Source organism: Chelmon rostratus, chromosome 11 (genome assembly GCF_017976325.1).
Source record: "Chelmon rostratus isolate fCheRos1 chromosome 11, fCheRos1.pri, whole genome shotgun sequence".
Classification (NCBI taxonomy): Eukaryota; Metazoa; Chordata; class Actinopteri; order Chaetodontiformes; family Chaetodontidae; genus Chelmon; species Chelmon rostratus.
Genome location: NC_055668.1, coordinates 23,668,762 through 23,681,794, shown reverse-complemented (window position 1 = coordinate 23,681,794; position 13,033 = coordinate 23,668,762). Strand labels below are relative to the sequence as shown.

At 40.9% G+C, this 13,033-nt stretch overlaps 1 protein-coding gene across 2 annotated transcripts; it reads right to left on the bottom strand.

Moving 5' to 3' along the window:
- Positions 1 to 2,371: 2,371 nt before the first annotated feature.
- Positions 2,372 to 10,349, bottom strand: napba (N-ethylmaleimide-sensitive factor attachment protein, beta a). 2 transcript variants are annotated; one of them, XM_041947576.1, is made up of 10 exons: positions 10,170 to 10,349; positions 7,536 to 7,615; positions 6,887 to 7,003; positions 4,796 to 4,842; positions 4,620 to 4,697; positions 4,476 to 4,531; positions 4,030 to 4,114; positions 3,782 to 3,886; positions 3,483 to 3,551; positions 2,372 to 2,524 (listed from the first exon to the last, which is right to left on the bottom strand). In XM_041947576.1, exons 1-10 carry the CDS (start codon positions 10,265 to 10,267, stop codon positions 2,372 to 2,374), a joined length of 888 nt encoding a protein of 295 aa, XP_041803510.1. In that variant the 5' UTR covers positions 10,268 to 10,349. The 2 variants fall into 2 exon arrangements, with proteins under 2 accessions (XP_041803510.1, XP_041803511.1); XM_041947577.1 differs by lacking the exons at positions 4,796 to 4,842; positions 7,536 to 7,615; positions 10,170 to 10,349 and having other exon boundaries at positions 6,887 to 6,994.
- Positions 10,350 to 13,033: the final 2,684 nt, after the last annotated feature.

The following is a 13,033-nucleotide window of genomic DNA, read 5'->3' as shown; positions in this document are numbered from 1 at the left end:
AGGTGTTGTGAGGAAATCTGTCCCCCCACTGATTGGTGTTCACTCTTCGACCACTATACGTGTGCAACTGTAGTCCTTTATAAAATCATTATTTTTTTCGACTTTTAAACTAAACCCAATCTTACCCTTATCCCAACATACCCCAAATAACCCGGCCAAGCCTCCGTCACAGAGGGCAGCGGTTCAGGGGACAGTATTTTAAGGGGGAACAGACTTCGACGTAACACCAGCACAAATTAAAACCTCAATCTGTGCTGTGTTTTCAAGCTTTTTTCATGCAAATATATAAGTATATGCTATATCTTTATTTGGTATTGACACAATTTAGAGGAGGCAAAGTCCATAACTTTTAATTGCAGTTAAATAAACTGCAATTAAAAGTTAATTAGGCTAAGTTATTTAATTGTCACAACAACCAGTTACACAACTGTAGTCTACTACCTGTTCTTTTTTGTGTGGTTTCATGCATTGTCTTTGTTTTTATTTTCATCCTTATCGTCATTATCAAGTGAGTTTTTTTTCCTCCATCTTTTTCATGTTCATATTTTATCTGTTTTTATGTCTATTCTGTCTTTTCTATGTGAAGCACTCACTTGGTACATGTGATTTCTTTCTTGTAAAGCACTTTCAGCTGCAATTTCTGTATGAAAGGTGCTATACAAATAAAGTTATTATCATTATTATAAAAATATCAATTATTATTATAGTAGTAGTAGTATTAATGGCTACTAAACTTGTTGGTTTAATCCAGGGCTTAATTATGTTGACTTTTCAACCTGATTTGTTCAATGCAATACCACCCTCTTGAGGTGGCACTACACACCTGCACTTGCCAAATATTTTGCTGAGACCTACGCAGTAAAAAAAGCAGGGGCATAGGCTTGGTCTCAACAATGGCAGGGACACACACACACACACAGCTTTATGGACATAAGCCCTTAAGTTACTGTTCAAAATCAAATAATACATTCATTAAGCATGCAGCACTAGCAGAGCACTAAATATTTTCTGAATTTCTGAAGGATTCTCTGCATTGGAGGAGGTGCATCAAAAATCTTGCAGCTCTCTCTCTCTCTGTCAGCGCTGAGAGAGTTTGAGTTCATTGAAATTCTGTCCTCAAAAAATGTTGCTGGAGACATGGTCCTATGATCTATACTCTCAGTGGGGGGGTTAAAGGTGCAAGAGTAGGCTACCACCTAAATACCTTGTTTAGATAACATAAAGCCCCTTTAAATTGCATAAAAAATGTGCATGTGAGAAGTTATTTCGAGGGGTAAAACAAGCTCTAAATGTTTATTTTGTACTAAAATCAAGCACTGCTTCGGCCCATATTGATGCTGTAGCCTGCTTTGGGAACACTCACTGCTTCAACATGACATCAAGGCCTGCTACTTGTTGCTTTGAACCAAGTGTGACTTTGGCTTTACAAGCACTCATTACTATAAGTACCAGAAACAGCGGTCAGATATCTGGAGCGATGATGTTTTTATTTCAACTCGGTATCTGAGGTACATATTTATTGATTTCACACAAATGATACCAGGCTACATGTATGTTCTTCACACGTTAGCACGACACGGCGAACACTTACATCAACATGACAACAGACATGCACAAACGAGGCAGAGACGGGAGTGAGCACTGGAGGCTGACTGCACCGACCAACCGCTGGCCAGAACACAAAGAACCAACCGATCACGATGGGTGATATTACCGACTTGATGGGGTGTAGGGGTGAGGAGAGGACGAGGGGACACAGAGGAGGGGGACCAGATGTGGGGAGGAAGTGAGGGAGAACAAAAGAGGGGAGGGGCTAATACCTAAAATATTAAGACAAATCGTAACACTGAGCACCATAATAAACAATAAATAATATCTTCAGTATTGACAATAAATATTAATCATCTCATAAATAACATTATTATCTCTTTTCAATTACCTTAAATCTGATATAAGCTGCACACTTTCCCATCAAATGTTATGATTAACCATACTGCGACGGACACACACACTCTCTCTCTCACACACACACTCTCTCTTGCACACACACACACACACACACACCCTTTAAATCCATTCTTTCTCTTTACGTACAATTCAGTCCAGTGTTACGAGAGCAATACTGCAGGACCGGGGACACAGGGTCATCTAAAGGTGGTCTTAAGGTGATGCTTAGCTAGTTGGGGGTCACATGCAGACTGATATGTACAACTGTAAACTCCCTCAGTCCCACCCTCCCTCATAGCCCCCTTTCTTCTTATCTTTCTTCTCTTATCTTCTTTTTGAACTTTTTTCCTGCCGTCATTCTCCTTTCTCTTCATTTTACCCCCCACCCCGTCTCCCTCCCTTTCTCCCCTATCTCTACGTTTGTCTATTTCAGGTCCCCGGCGTCTCCCTGGATGGTCTTTTTGATGCGGAGCAGCATCGTGGTCAACCACTGGTCCAGGCGAGACACCGAGTCAAACTCCTTGACGGCCTCTGTGAACGCCTCGCTGTTCTGCTCCTCGTGGGCTTCGAGGAGTTTCTGTGGCAACAGAAGAAAGAAGAAACCGAGGGACCCGTTTTAACCCATTCCAGCATTCAAAATTTTACTCAGGTAGAAGTACAAAAGTATCAAAATATAGTAAAGTAACAAAGTACTCATCATGTAGAATGGCTCTTTTTAGAATAATACAGGTTACTGGATTATAATAATTGATGCAGTCATGTGTGCATCACTGTGTGCAGCTTTAATTACTTCATAAACTGCTGGGTAAGAAGGACACATCATAATCTATTTGTTGACTATATTTTGCATAATTCATGTCAACCTGCAAAGTAACTAGTTGTCAAATGTAGTGGAGTAAAAGGCACAATATTTGCCTCTGAAAAGTGGCAGTGCAGTAGTATAATGGAGCAGAAAATGACAATACTCAAGCAGAGTACAAGTACCTCTGCACCACTGCTAAACACTTTTTAACAGAATTTTAGTCTGTGAAGTACATGGAGTAGTGAGAGATGATGGTGTCCCACTGTTTTCAGCCTTCATGGATTCAGCCATGTGGCCGTAATTATACAATTGTAATTATTATAATAATTCTATTATAAATATTACCCAGGTGCCATCCCATTTTGCTATGACATGAAAGTTTCATTTAAAGAAATGGTTAACTTCGTCATTTCAAGTTTGTAGAAGACATTTCTTGCTCCTCGTGAGACCAACTGTTCATATCATTTTTAATATAACTGCTAATTAAAACTTTTTTGATCATAACAGTAGCAAATGTGACTTTTCATGCAATATGCATACACACTCAAAAGATTATGTGGAGTCAAATATATTTTTATAATATAATATAATATAATATAATATAATATAATAAAAAAAATCTTTATGAACCCTTTCTTATGAGAAGCCTTTTTTCATATATTGACGAGTCAGCTTGAGGTGAGCTGTTACAAATGACATCATGAAACATTAGAAATAGAGGAAAGAAATTTACCTTTAACAGTTTGAGCTCTCTGGAGTCTGAGAAGGCTGGAAACATCTCCTCATACTTCTCTATGGCCAACTGAAACACGCACATACACACACACACGCACGCACGCACGCACACAAATGTGTTCTTATTAGTTACATCTGAGGTCACAATATTAGACTTTAAAATATTTCAGACTATCATTAGGCGTCCTTCATGTGCATGGATCAGTATGCATGTGTGCAAGTGGCTGTCTGACAGTCTCTGTATGAGCTCAGCCATGTGTGTGTGTGTGTGTGTGTGTGTGTGTGTGTGTGTGTTACCTTGGCATTCAGTTCGTCCACTATGAAGTGACACAGTGAAGCCTTGAAGAAATACTCTTTAGCGTTGTACTTCAACAGAGGATTGTCCATGGTGCTCATAGCAACCTGAAACACACACACAATGCAAAAACACACAAAATGATCTATGTTTAAGGCGGGATGTGATCAGATGGTTCTTATGATCTAGTGTTAATGTGATTCAATGGTACTTTAATTTGTGTTGTTTGACTTATTGTTCTTCTGCTCACCTGTTCATAGATTTCAATAGCTTTCTGGTACTGCTCCAGCTGAGCGCTGTAGTGTCCGACCTTCAGAAGACATTTATTGGCTGAGCTGAAACACAAAGAAACCCGCAGGTGAACTGATAGTATGTGTATTAAAAATGTTTCCACCTTTATGCTCAGGAAGAAGAGGAACATCGTCCAGGCCCAGCGCTCATACAGAAGTCTTATTTAGATGAGGGATGATGTAATATCCTGCTGTAAAGGCCTCCAGGCTTTGCTGTCATCTATCAGTGGGAGTGACCACCGCATCATAACGTTGCACCAATTCGGCAATTATTTTCTCAATTACTTGATCATTTTTAGTAACAAAACAGGAAATGGTGACAGAGTTTTCCATAATCTTCTAATCCTCAGAAAGAAGTTTTTTGTGTTAGTTCAGCTTTTACTGCACTTCCAAACAGCACAGATACCTGTTTGACTCTTCTCCCTTATAGTAGTCTGCTGCCTGCTCGTAGTGGGCAATGGCCTGAAAACAAAAGGGAAACACACGAGTCAGCGCAGACGATCAGAGTTCATATTCAAATGAAGATGATCTGATTTTACCAATTACCCACCTTCTCAATATCAACCAGCTCAGACTCATAAATCTCTGCTATAGTGATGTGATGCTTGGCTGCAATAGTAAACCGACCCTGTAAGCAACACACACACACACACACACAGGGTGTTATTCAAAGATGGGAAGGACTGTCACAGGGCAGAGCAGTTCAATGGCTGGGGCAGAGCTTACCATGTCAGTGTAGATGTCAATGGCCTGATTTAGACAGTTGATGGCCTCTGGAAGCAGACAGACAAGAAGGTAAGGAGGAACGTTAGAAAACGAGTCTGCTGAAGCCTTCGAAATCTCCTCAGTCAAATTAAACTCTTCAAGCTTCCTCCCCCGTGACTCCTAACCTGCTAACCCACACTATTTTATAAAGCTCATCACAGGAAGGCAGGAAGGATGTTACGACATAACCCAGATATTGGTTTCCTGGAGCAACCAAGGGACCCATTTTAATCTTCCAACAACACCACCTCAGGGTCCAGACTCTCACTGTGAGGTGAAGTGATACAGAGGCTTCCCCTTCATCATGTGTGCCGCTGTAAAAGCAAAAGCAGCAACACTGCAGTGAGGAAATAAGTAGAAGTATTAGCATCTAAACGTACCTGAAGTACCAAATGTAAAAGTACTTGTACATGGCTCATTTCAGATTAATATATATTACTGGATTATAGTTATTGATGGACTCGTGTGTTCATCACGTTGCAGCTGGAAAAGGTGGAGCTAACACTCATCTTAACCTACAACAACACATCAAATGTATTATATTATTGATATCAATGTGGAAAGTAACTACAATTATCAAACAAATGATTACAAGACTTGCCTCTGAAATGTAGTGTGGTATAAGTATAATGCAGCAGAAAATGAAAATACTCAAGTAGAAGTCCCTTAAAATTGTACTTCGGTACAGTACTTGAGGAAATGTACTTAGCAACTTTCCAGCACTGCGAAATACTTTTCATAGTGTTTCCCTGTTTAAACTGTAGAAAAACACAGACCTAGCACCAGCAGCCGAACGTTCTTCCTGTCATAATTCTTCATCCAGACCTCAAACCTCTCATATTCTTCAAAAGCAGTTACTCTAAAAACAGGGAAGAACAACGTCTCCAGCTCCACACACGTGGATTTGGGCCTAAAAATGACTTCACATCTGACTTAAAGCAGCACTGATGGTGGGACAGACCTGAAGACCTCTGAAAGACCAAACACAGACCATAGCAACTGATTTCTGCAAACACACAATCATGTTTTCAGCTGTAATGAATGGACACAAATACAGAGGAAGGACAAGCAGAACACAACGACTGTCTGTACCAATGCAGATATGGACATCTTCAATAAGCAACTAGGCTGTCAGATTTATGCTGCAATTTGTGTGAAAAGCAGGAAGAAACTGAGGAAAGAAGGCAAATATGGGAAAGATGGTGGAGAGACATTAAACTCTGCAGAGAGAGATGGAGGGGCTGTAAGTGAGTTTATCAGTCAATAATAGTAATAATCATAATAATAATAATCTTTATTTATAGCACCTTTCAGAACAGAGTAACAAAGTTCTTTACGATAAAAACAGAACATTTTTGAAGCACAAAGAGTGTGAAAACAATCAATATCAATAATATCTTAAAATCAATTCTGAATGCAACAGGAAAGCCAGCAAAGAACAGCAAAGAGTCACAGTCGTCCACTCGGCTGGTTGTGAACAGTTTTCAGGCTCTTGGTGGAAAGAAATGGTCTAATGTTGAAATGTTTCTGAGGTGGTGAAAGCTGGACTGAACCATTGATTTAACTTGTTCGTCTGAGCTGAGGTTTTAATCTCAAATGACAGATCTCTGCAGTGCCGAGTTATTGATCGGGACGGAGAGCGGAGGCTGTTTGATGTTTGTTCGTACTATCTCGACCTGTGATCATCGTCTCTGTCTCATCTGCAGGACATTTTGTGACGTCTACTTGTGGATGTCGTGAAGGCAGTTTAACAGGTTGGCAGAGTTCTGATGTTTGCAGGGTCGCAGCTTGAGTCTAACTGTCTGATAAGATAAGTGATGTCCAAATCCAAACTATAGTAACACCAATTAACTGAGCATCCACTCGTTTACATGCTTCCATCCAACTGATATAATCATGAGATATACAGACACCTTCAGGTCAGAACCTTAATTCAGAATTGTACGAGGAGCTGTGACAGAACAGAGCTGCAAAGGAGTCGATCCTGAATACCTTAATTAACAAAGTGTGTGTGTGTGTGTGTGTGTGTGTGTGTAAGACAGCAGTGCTCACCCTGTGGGTCGGCCTTCTTGTAGGCGTTGCCGGCGTCGACAAAGCTGGTGGCGGAGTCCAGTTTGTTCTGCAGCTGCATGTGGAGCCGAGCAGCCTGACAGAATGCATTCCCCGCAGCTAGACACACATACACACACACACACACACACACACATCACAGTTTCAATGGGACGAGCTTAAATGAATGCAAATGCAATCCAAACACTCCTCATTTTCTAATTTGTACTCTCGCTGAACTACGTGACTGCGTTCACGATGTAGCCTGCCGACAGACGTCACGCAGCAGAACCCTCAAAACACACATCCAGACAGCTAAATTCTGCTCAGCCGGAGCTATTATTGGCACATCTAGAGCACTCGCCGGTTTCTGCAGCCATGAACGTCTCACTTATTTGCCCATACTGTCCTGAATTTTATCTGAGTTTAGTGTGTGTACATGTTTGAAGCTCTTGGTAATGGTAATGATACTCTGTGCAGGCTGGTGAATCATTTATACCCTGTTAAAATGTGGATGTGAAAAAAACATGCAAATAAATGTGTGTCTGTGTGTGGGTGTTAGTGTAGGAGTTTGTTTATCTGTGCAGAGATTTATGTGTGTTTGTTATGCAGTATGAATATGTGCGTGTGTTTGTGTGTGTGTGTCACCTACCGCTCCAGTTCTTTGCCATCTTAAACATGTTGGCTGCTCTGGCGTACATTTCACAGGCATCCTCCACCTTATGGTTTCCCCTATAAAACACACACACGTGCACACACAAGCACATGAAAGACAAACATTTCGTTTCGACTTTATTATTTTTTGAGCATTAATTTTGCAAACTTTCACACTGCGTATATTTAACGAGTGTGTCATGTCGCCGGGCTGAAGGACGTCATGTCGGAGGGCAGCAGAGGTACGTTCACCCTGCAGCTGAAACTCTCTAAGATCTAATATTTTCCCTCCTATGAGGCACAGACAGTATGAAGAGGAATGAAACTCATAAACTAATCCAGCCTAAACTTTATATCTGATTTGTGGCCATGTGACTGCAGCATGAACTAGTTCACAAAGAGTTGACTGTGCATCACTCTGCATGGGACGGAGCTCTGACTTTGCAGCTCTGCGTCTATTTGATGAAGAAGAAACCACCGGAGGACACTGAATCAAGCGGCTGAGATCTCAAACTGAGATTTATTGCGTGCGACTGCGCAACATTCATGCATTTTTATTTGCCTTAATAGAATTTCATCTGCTAAATGTGATTTACAGCCGTTACTCAATCCACAAAGTTAATAATGTCTCTCTGTGCATTTCTAGATATGGCTGAAGGAAGCTGATTTCCTCTGTTTTGTCGTTTAAGTAAAAGTTACTTTAAGTTCAGGTAAAAGTGTGACAGTCAGCGTCTCACAGTGGAAACTTTCAAGGATCCACCAGCTGCACAAAAACATGCAGTGATAAAGATGTTAAGACATAATGGATGCTGCAAACTGTCCAAACCTTCTCTTCAGAGGGACATTTCTTCTTAACATATTTTATAAAATAAATGTCACATGTTTTCTACATTTGTGTCAAATGAGTGTAGCTCATTAAAAAAACATTGGGGAGAACATATGTGACCTACTTCAGCTGTCAGGTCTGAGGCCTGATTACAGAAGATTTTATCAGGTTATTAATCTATAACGTTGATTTTGTGTCATGGAGATGGAAAATGTGGACAGATTTGGAAAACAGGGTTCACGTGACCAACAGCAAGGTGTTGGGGTGGATTTCAAGTTTATGCAGCATCTATGTGCATTATTTGGGTTTAAAGCTCAACCAGACTGGTTCCTCAAGCATCAATCAAACTGAAAATGAACAGACTAAACTGGTTTTAATGGCTCTCTCACAAGAAACATAAAAAAAGAACCATATTTCTTTGTAAAATAGATTTCATGTTGTCTGAGAGTGACATGTTTTTTTTTACTGTGTATTGTATGTTTGTAATCAGGGTTGGTCCATAAGAATGGAGCATTGTTTCCATGACTACATGGATGAATAAGTTGATTCGGCTGCAGCTAACATTTACTTTCATTTTATTTATCTGCATATTTTATGAGCTGCTATTGTACAATGTCAGGAAATGGTTAAAAATGTTGGTCACAAGGCTCGAGGTGATGTCTCAAAAAGCTCAATTACCAAGTAATTACATGGAATAACATGCAACTGATCATCTCAGCTCTAAATCGAGCCTTAAACCCTGTGCATCACGCAGCTCTGATATATTTCCCTTTTGTTACATCTATTTTGTGTCATTTTTTTCACCACTGTGTTTATCTACAGCTTCTCTACATGCAACATGAAAAAAAGGAATATATAGAATTTATTTATTTTACTATGGTTGAAATTACTCTACACAACAATGAAGTACAGATTCTGTCTCTACCTGGAGCCCCCTCTATTCAATAATGTGTCTCTTTAAAAGGGTTCACTTTAGACTGAGCGCTCAATCTATCAATAGCCTTAGTCAGTCAGTCAACTGATCAATCAGCCAGCTGATCAGTTAGTCGATCTATCTATCTATCTATCTAATTTATATTCTAGTATGTCCATTTTACATGTAAACATCCGCCCCTCCCACGCATGAAGGCCCACTCCCATCCCCTCTTTCACACACGCACGCGCATACACGCGCACACGCACGTGCACACGTACACACGCGCCCCCCCACACACGAAAATAAATAAAGCCCAGCCTCCGCATCACCTCCGCCTGGTTGCTTGCACACCGTCCTTTCTGCGCTGCTCTCCCCACCTCCCTGCATCTCTGCCCGGCCTCACGCTCCCGACGAGCCCGCTCACCTCCACCCGCAGCTGCAGCTGCAGCAGCGGGCGAATGGGCGCATTTACATTTCGTCGTGCGTGACAGGCCACGACACGCAGGCCACGTTATCTGCGATGACAGCTTATATTTCAGAGACACAGCTGGCAAAAAAAAGACGCTATAATAAACCTCGAATCTGTCATAAGGACACAATGTCACAGCCACAGCTACCAGCTCCTATAGGGACGCACAGAAAACATTACGGGAATAGTCTATAAAACAGAGCAATGCAGGGTTTGATCAGGCCTCTGAGACTCATATCTGAGCACTGCTGCAGGAGTATTACGAGAAAATTACAGCGATTTCACCGTTAAGGAAAGCAGGCTTTGATGGGCCCTGCGTGCAGGAATCTCTCCCCCATACCCAAATGAGAGAGGGGGAGAGAGGGAGGGGGAGAGCGCGGAGGTAAACAGAGACAGAGAAGAGAATGAGAGCATCCTTTACCCGAACATCCCCCCGAGGAAGGATCCGGACGCTTTGACCTTCTTGTCGGCCTCAGCCATCAGCTGCATGGCCTCCTTCTCTTTGCCGGAGTTGTCCATGGCGGGCTGGGTCTGATGGGAGAAAAACGGGCCGCTGTTCCGCAGTGGACGGAGAGGAGAGCAGAGCAGAGGAGAAGACAAGAGGGAGACGTCTCTGCTGGTGCTGATGCTGCAGCTCTTCTTCTACGGCGAGAGAGGAAGGTCATCTTCGGCTCTTTGCCGCCATCTGCTGGAAAGAATAAGAAAAGCAGCATTTTCACACTTACCTCTGCTGGTGTCTGCTCATGCAGATGTAGTTTCTATGTTTCCAGGTTGCCAGATATTCATCTCCAGTTCAACAGAGGTGAGTTTAATTTTGTCTGTGGTGCACATGACATTTATAAATAACATTAAAAAAATTAAGATCAATGTGAGCAGGAAAAAAGGAGCAATTTCTTCTGTATAAACTTCCAAAAGATCAGTCTAAAGCCATTAATCAAATTTATCCTACAATTTCTCATGAGTTTCTCTCTTTGCACTGACTGCAGGCTATATGTTAATTATTTCCAAAGCTTCATGCTCGTATGGTGCAGTCATTGATATCTTGCCACTTGGGGGCAGTAGACCACCATAACAAGCTGAAACACACACCTGTGAAATATTATCACATTAAAGCAGCAATAATGAAAGTCTTTATCATGACAATAGATCACGTGACTGCCTGTGAATGGTATCATGTGAGAATTATCATCCCACTCAGCAGTTTCCCTCAGTGCTGGGAGCAACTTTCAGCTCGTTGTTTTGGTTTTTTCGGCCCGTAACGTCACCGCTTTGATTGGCTCTCGCCATCACTGTCTGCTGTTTGCTGCTGAGCAGGTGGTCTGCAGTGGGTTTATCAGGAACTTTCTTTGCTTAAGACAGCACATAAATAATATTGATTGGAGGAGCTTTAAATGTCAGATGCTGCTACGCTGGCTGTAGCATTACATCACATTTTGAGTTCTTGTGCCTCAGTTTAAACACATTTTTAAGAAAATTACCTTGACATATTTGATATTGGGATCATGAGTATAAATTAAAATTTTTATTCTGTATGCTTTTCCAGTCTGAACATGTAGAAAATGGACTAACTTAAGGTTCATTTTAAGTTGCAAAGGTTAAAATTGACAATTACTATAAAGTAACAAAAAATAGTAAGAAAAGCAAATAACATGACAAAATAAAGGCAACACAATGTGCAACTCAGGTGAAAATTGACAAAAACAAAGAAGCCGCCCACAACAAGCAAGAAGAAACAACACATATCGAACATGTAACTATTGATTCCATCTCCATACTGTCAGTAACATCGACAGGCAGGAACTGACAGACCATCGCTCAGCTTGAAATCCCTCCTCCACCTTCCTCCCCCGTGACAACTAAAGCACACTGGCTCTCTGTGAAAGCCCACATTATCGAGCTCACACACAAAATCGCAGCAAAGTTCTGTGTACAGACATGAAAGCAATGGCTTTGTCTCGATGTGACAGCAGCGATTACCTCCTGTCCCACGCCTCGTCAGTGCATCTTAAACGTTGATACAGATGGAATAGGAGGAATATCAACACCTCATCTTTAGATCAAATACTTTTAATAGTCTTTCAGTTAAAATAGCATTCAGTAAAACCAAGAAACAATTCAACTGGCGGAGAAATCCAAGACAATAAAGCATGCTCAGTTCAATCACTAAAGCGGGGGTGCGTTCAACAAGGCATTTTGTTGCAGAACCTCAGCCACTTGGCAGACTTGAACATGTTTTTAACAGATAATTTGAACTAAAGTGGTGACAGAATAGTGAGGTACTTTCATGTTAGAGTTAGCAGCTCAGTCTAAATATTGCCATTGAAATTGCAGTGTAGGCTACCTTTACGAGGTTAGACACAGACCGTGGCCAAGATTGTTCGATCTCAATCAGCAGTGGCTTGCACTTGAAGCGACGGTTCCCTGCAAAAAGCTTGTTGAACACAGCTGGAGCCTTAGTTAGGCCAGAAGAAAAGCAACACATGGAAAATGTTCCAACAAATATCTTCTGGAAGATCACTGTACAAAGAGTGACGAGCCCCATTCATTTTACATTTTTACAAAAAAGGTCGACTTTGCACTCAAACGATTTTCAACAGCTTCAGAAAGTGTTTATGTTCGTGATCCTTAATTGTGGTTGAAAATAACGATTAATAAATAAATAGATCATCAGACTGATAACTGTTAAAACAACTTTGACATCGAAACAAATTAATCATGCAGTGGCAGCAGACTTTGAGGCTCTTCCACGTCTGACAGGACATCCAACCCTTTGTGTAGCAGACGGAGGAACAGATGCGATGCTGCTGCTACCGGTCGGAAAACACTTTTTTTTTTTCAAAACAAATCAAAAACAGGCGATTTTTGCAAGAATTTTCTTCTTTTCCCAAAGTCTTTCTATGAAAATCCTCTTCCATTCATAAATATCTTAGGCTAACAGTCATAGCTTCATACATCATTTTAAATACTTAACAAAAATTTCCTTTGAGATGAATCTTTATCCCAAAATAAATAAACAAACAAACAAGTGCATAATCAAACTATCAAGGACACGATAAATGATCCAGTTGTAGTCTATAGCATAAATCTTAAATACAAAGTACACACAGTCCTCTTTCTCGATTGTATTCACACTGAAACTCATTCACTGATTTCCTCGTTCAAAATCATTCGACAACAAGCGTGTCAACACACTCATGACGCCTGTTTAAGGTCTTACTTGGTATATGGACGACTGTCAGCTTCTAAAATAAATAAATCAGGTGCAAAAAAAAACTGCAAAAAACG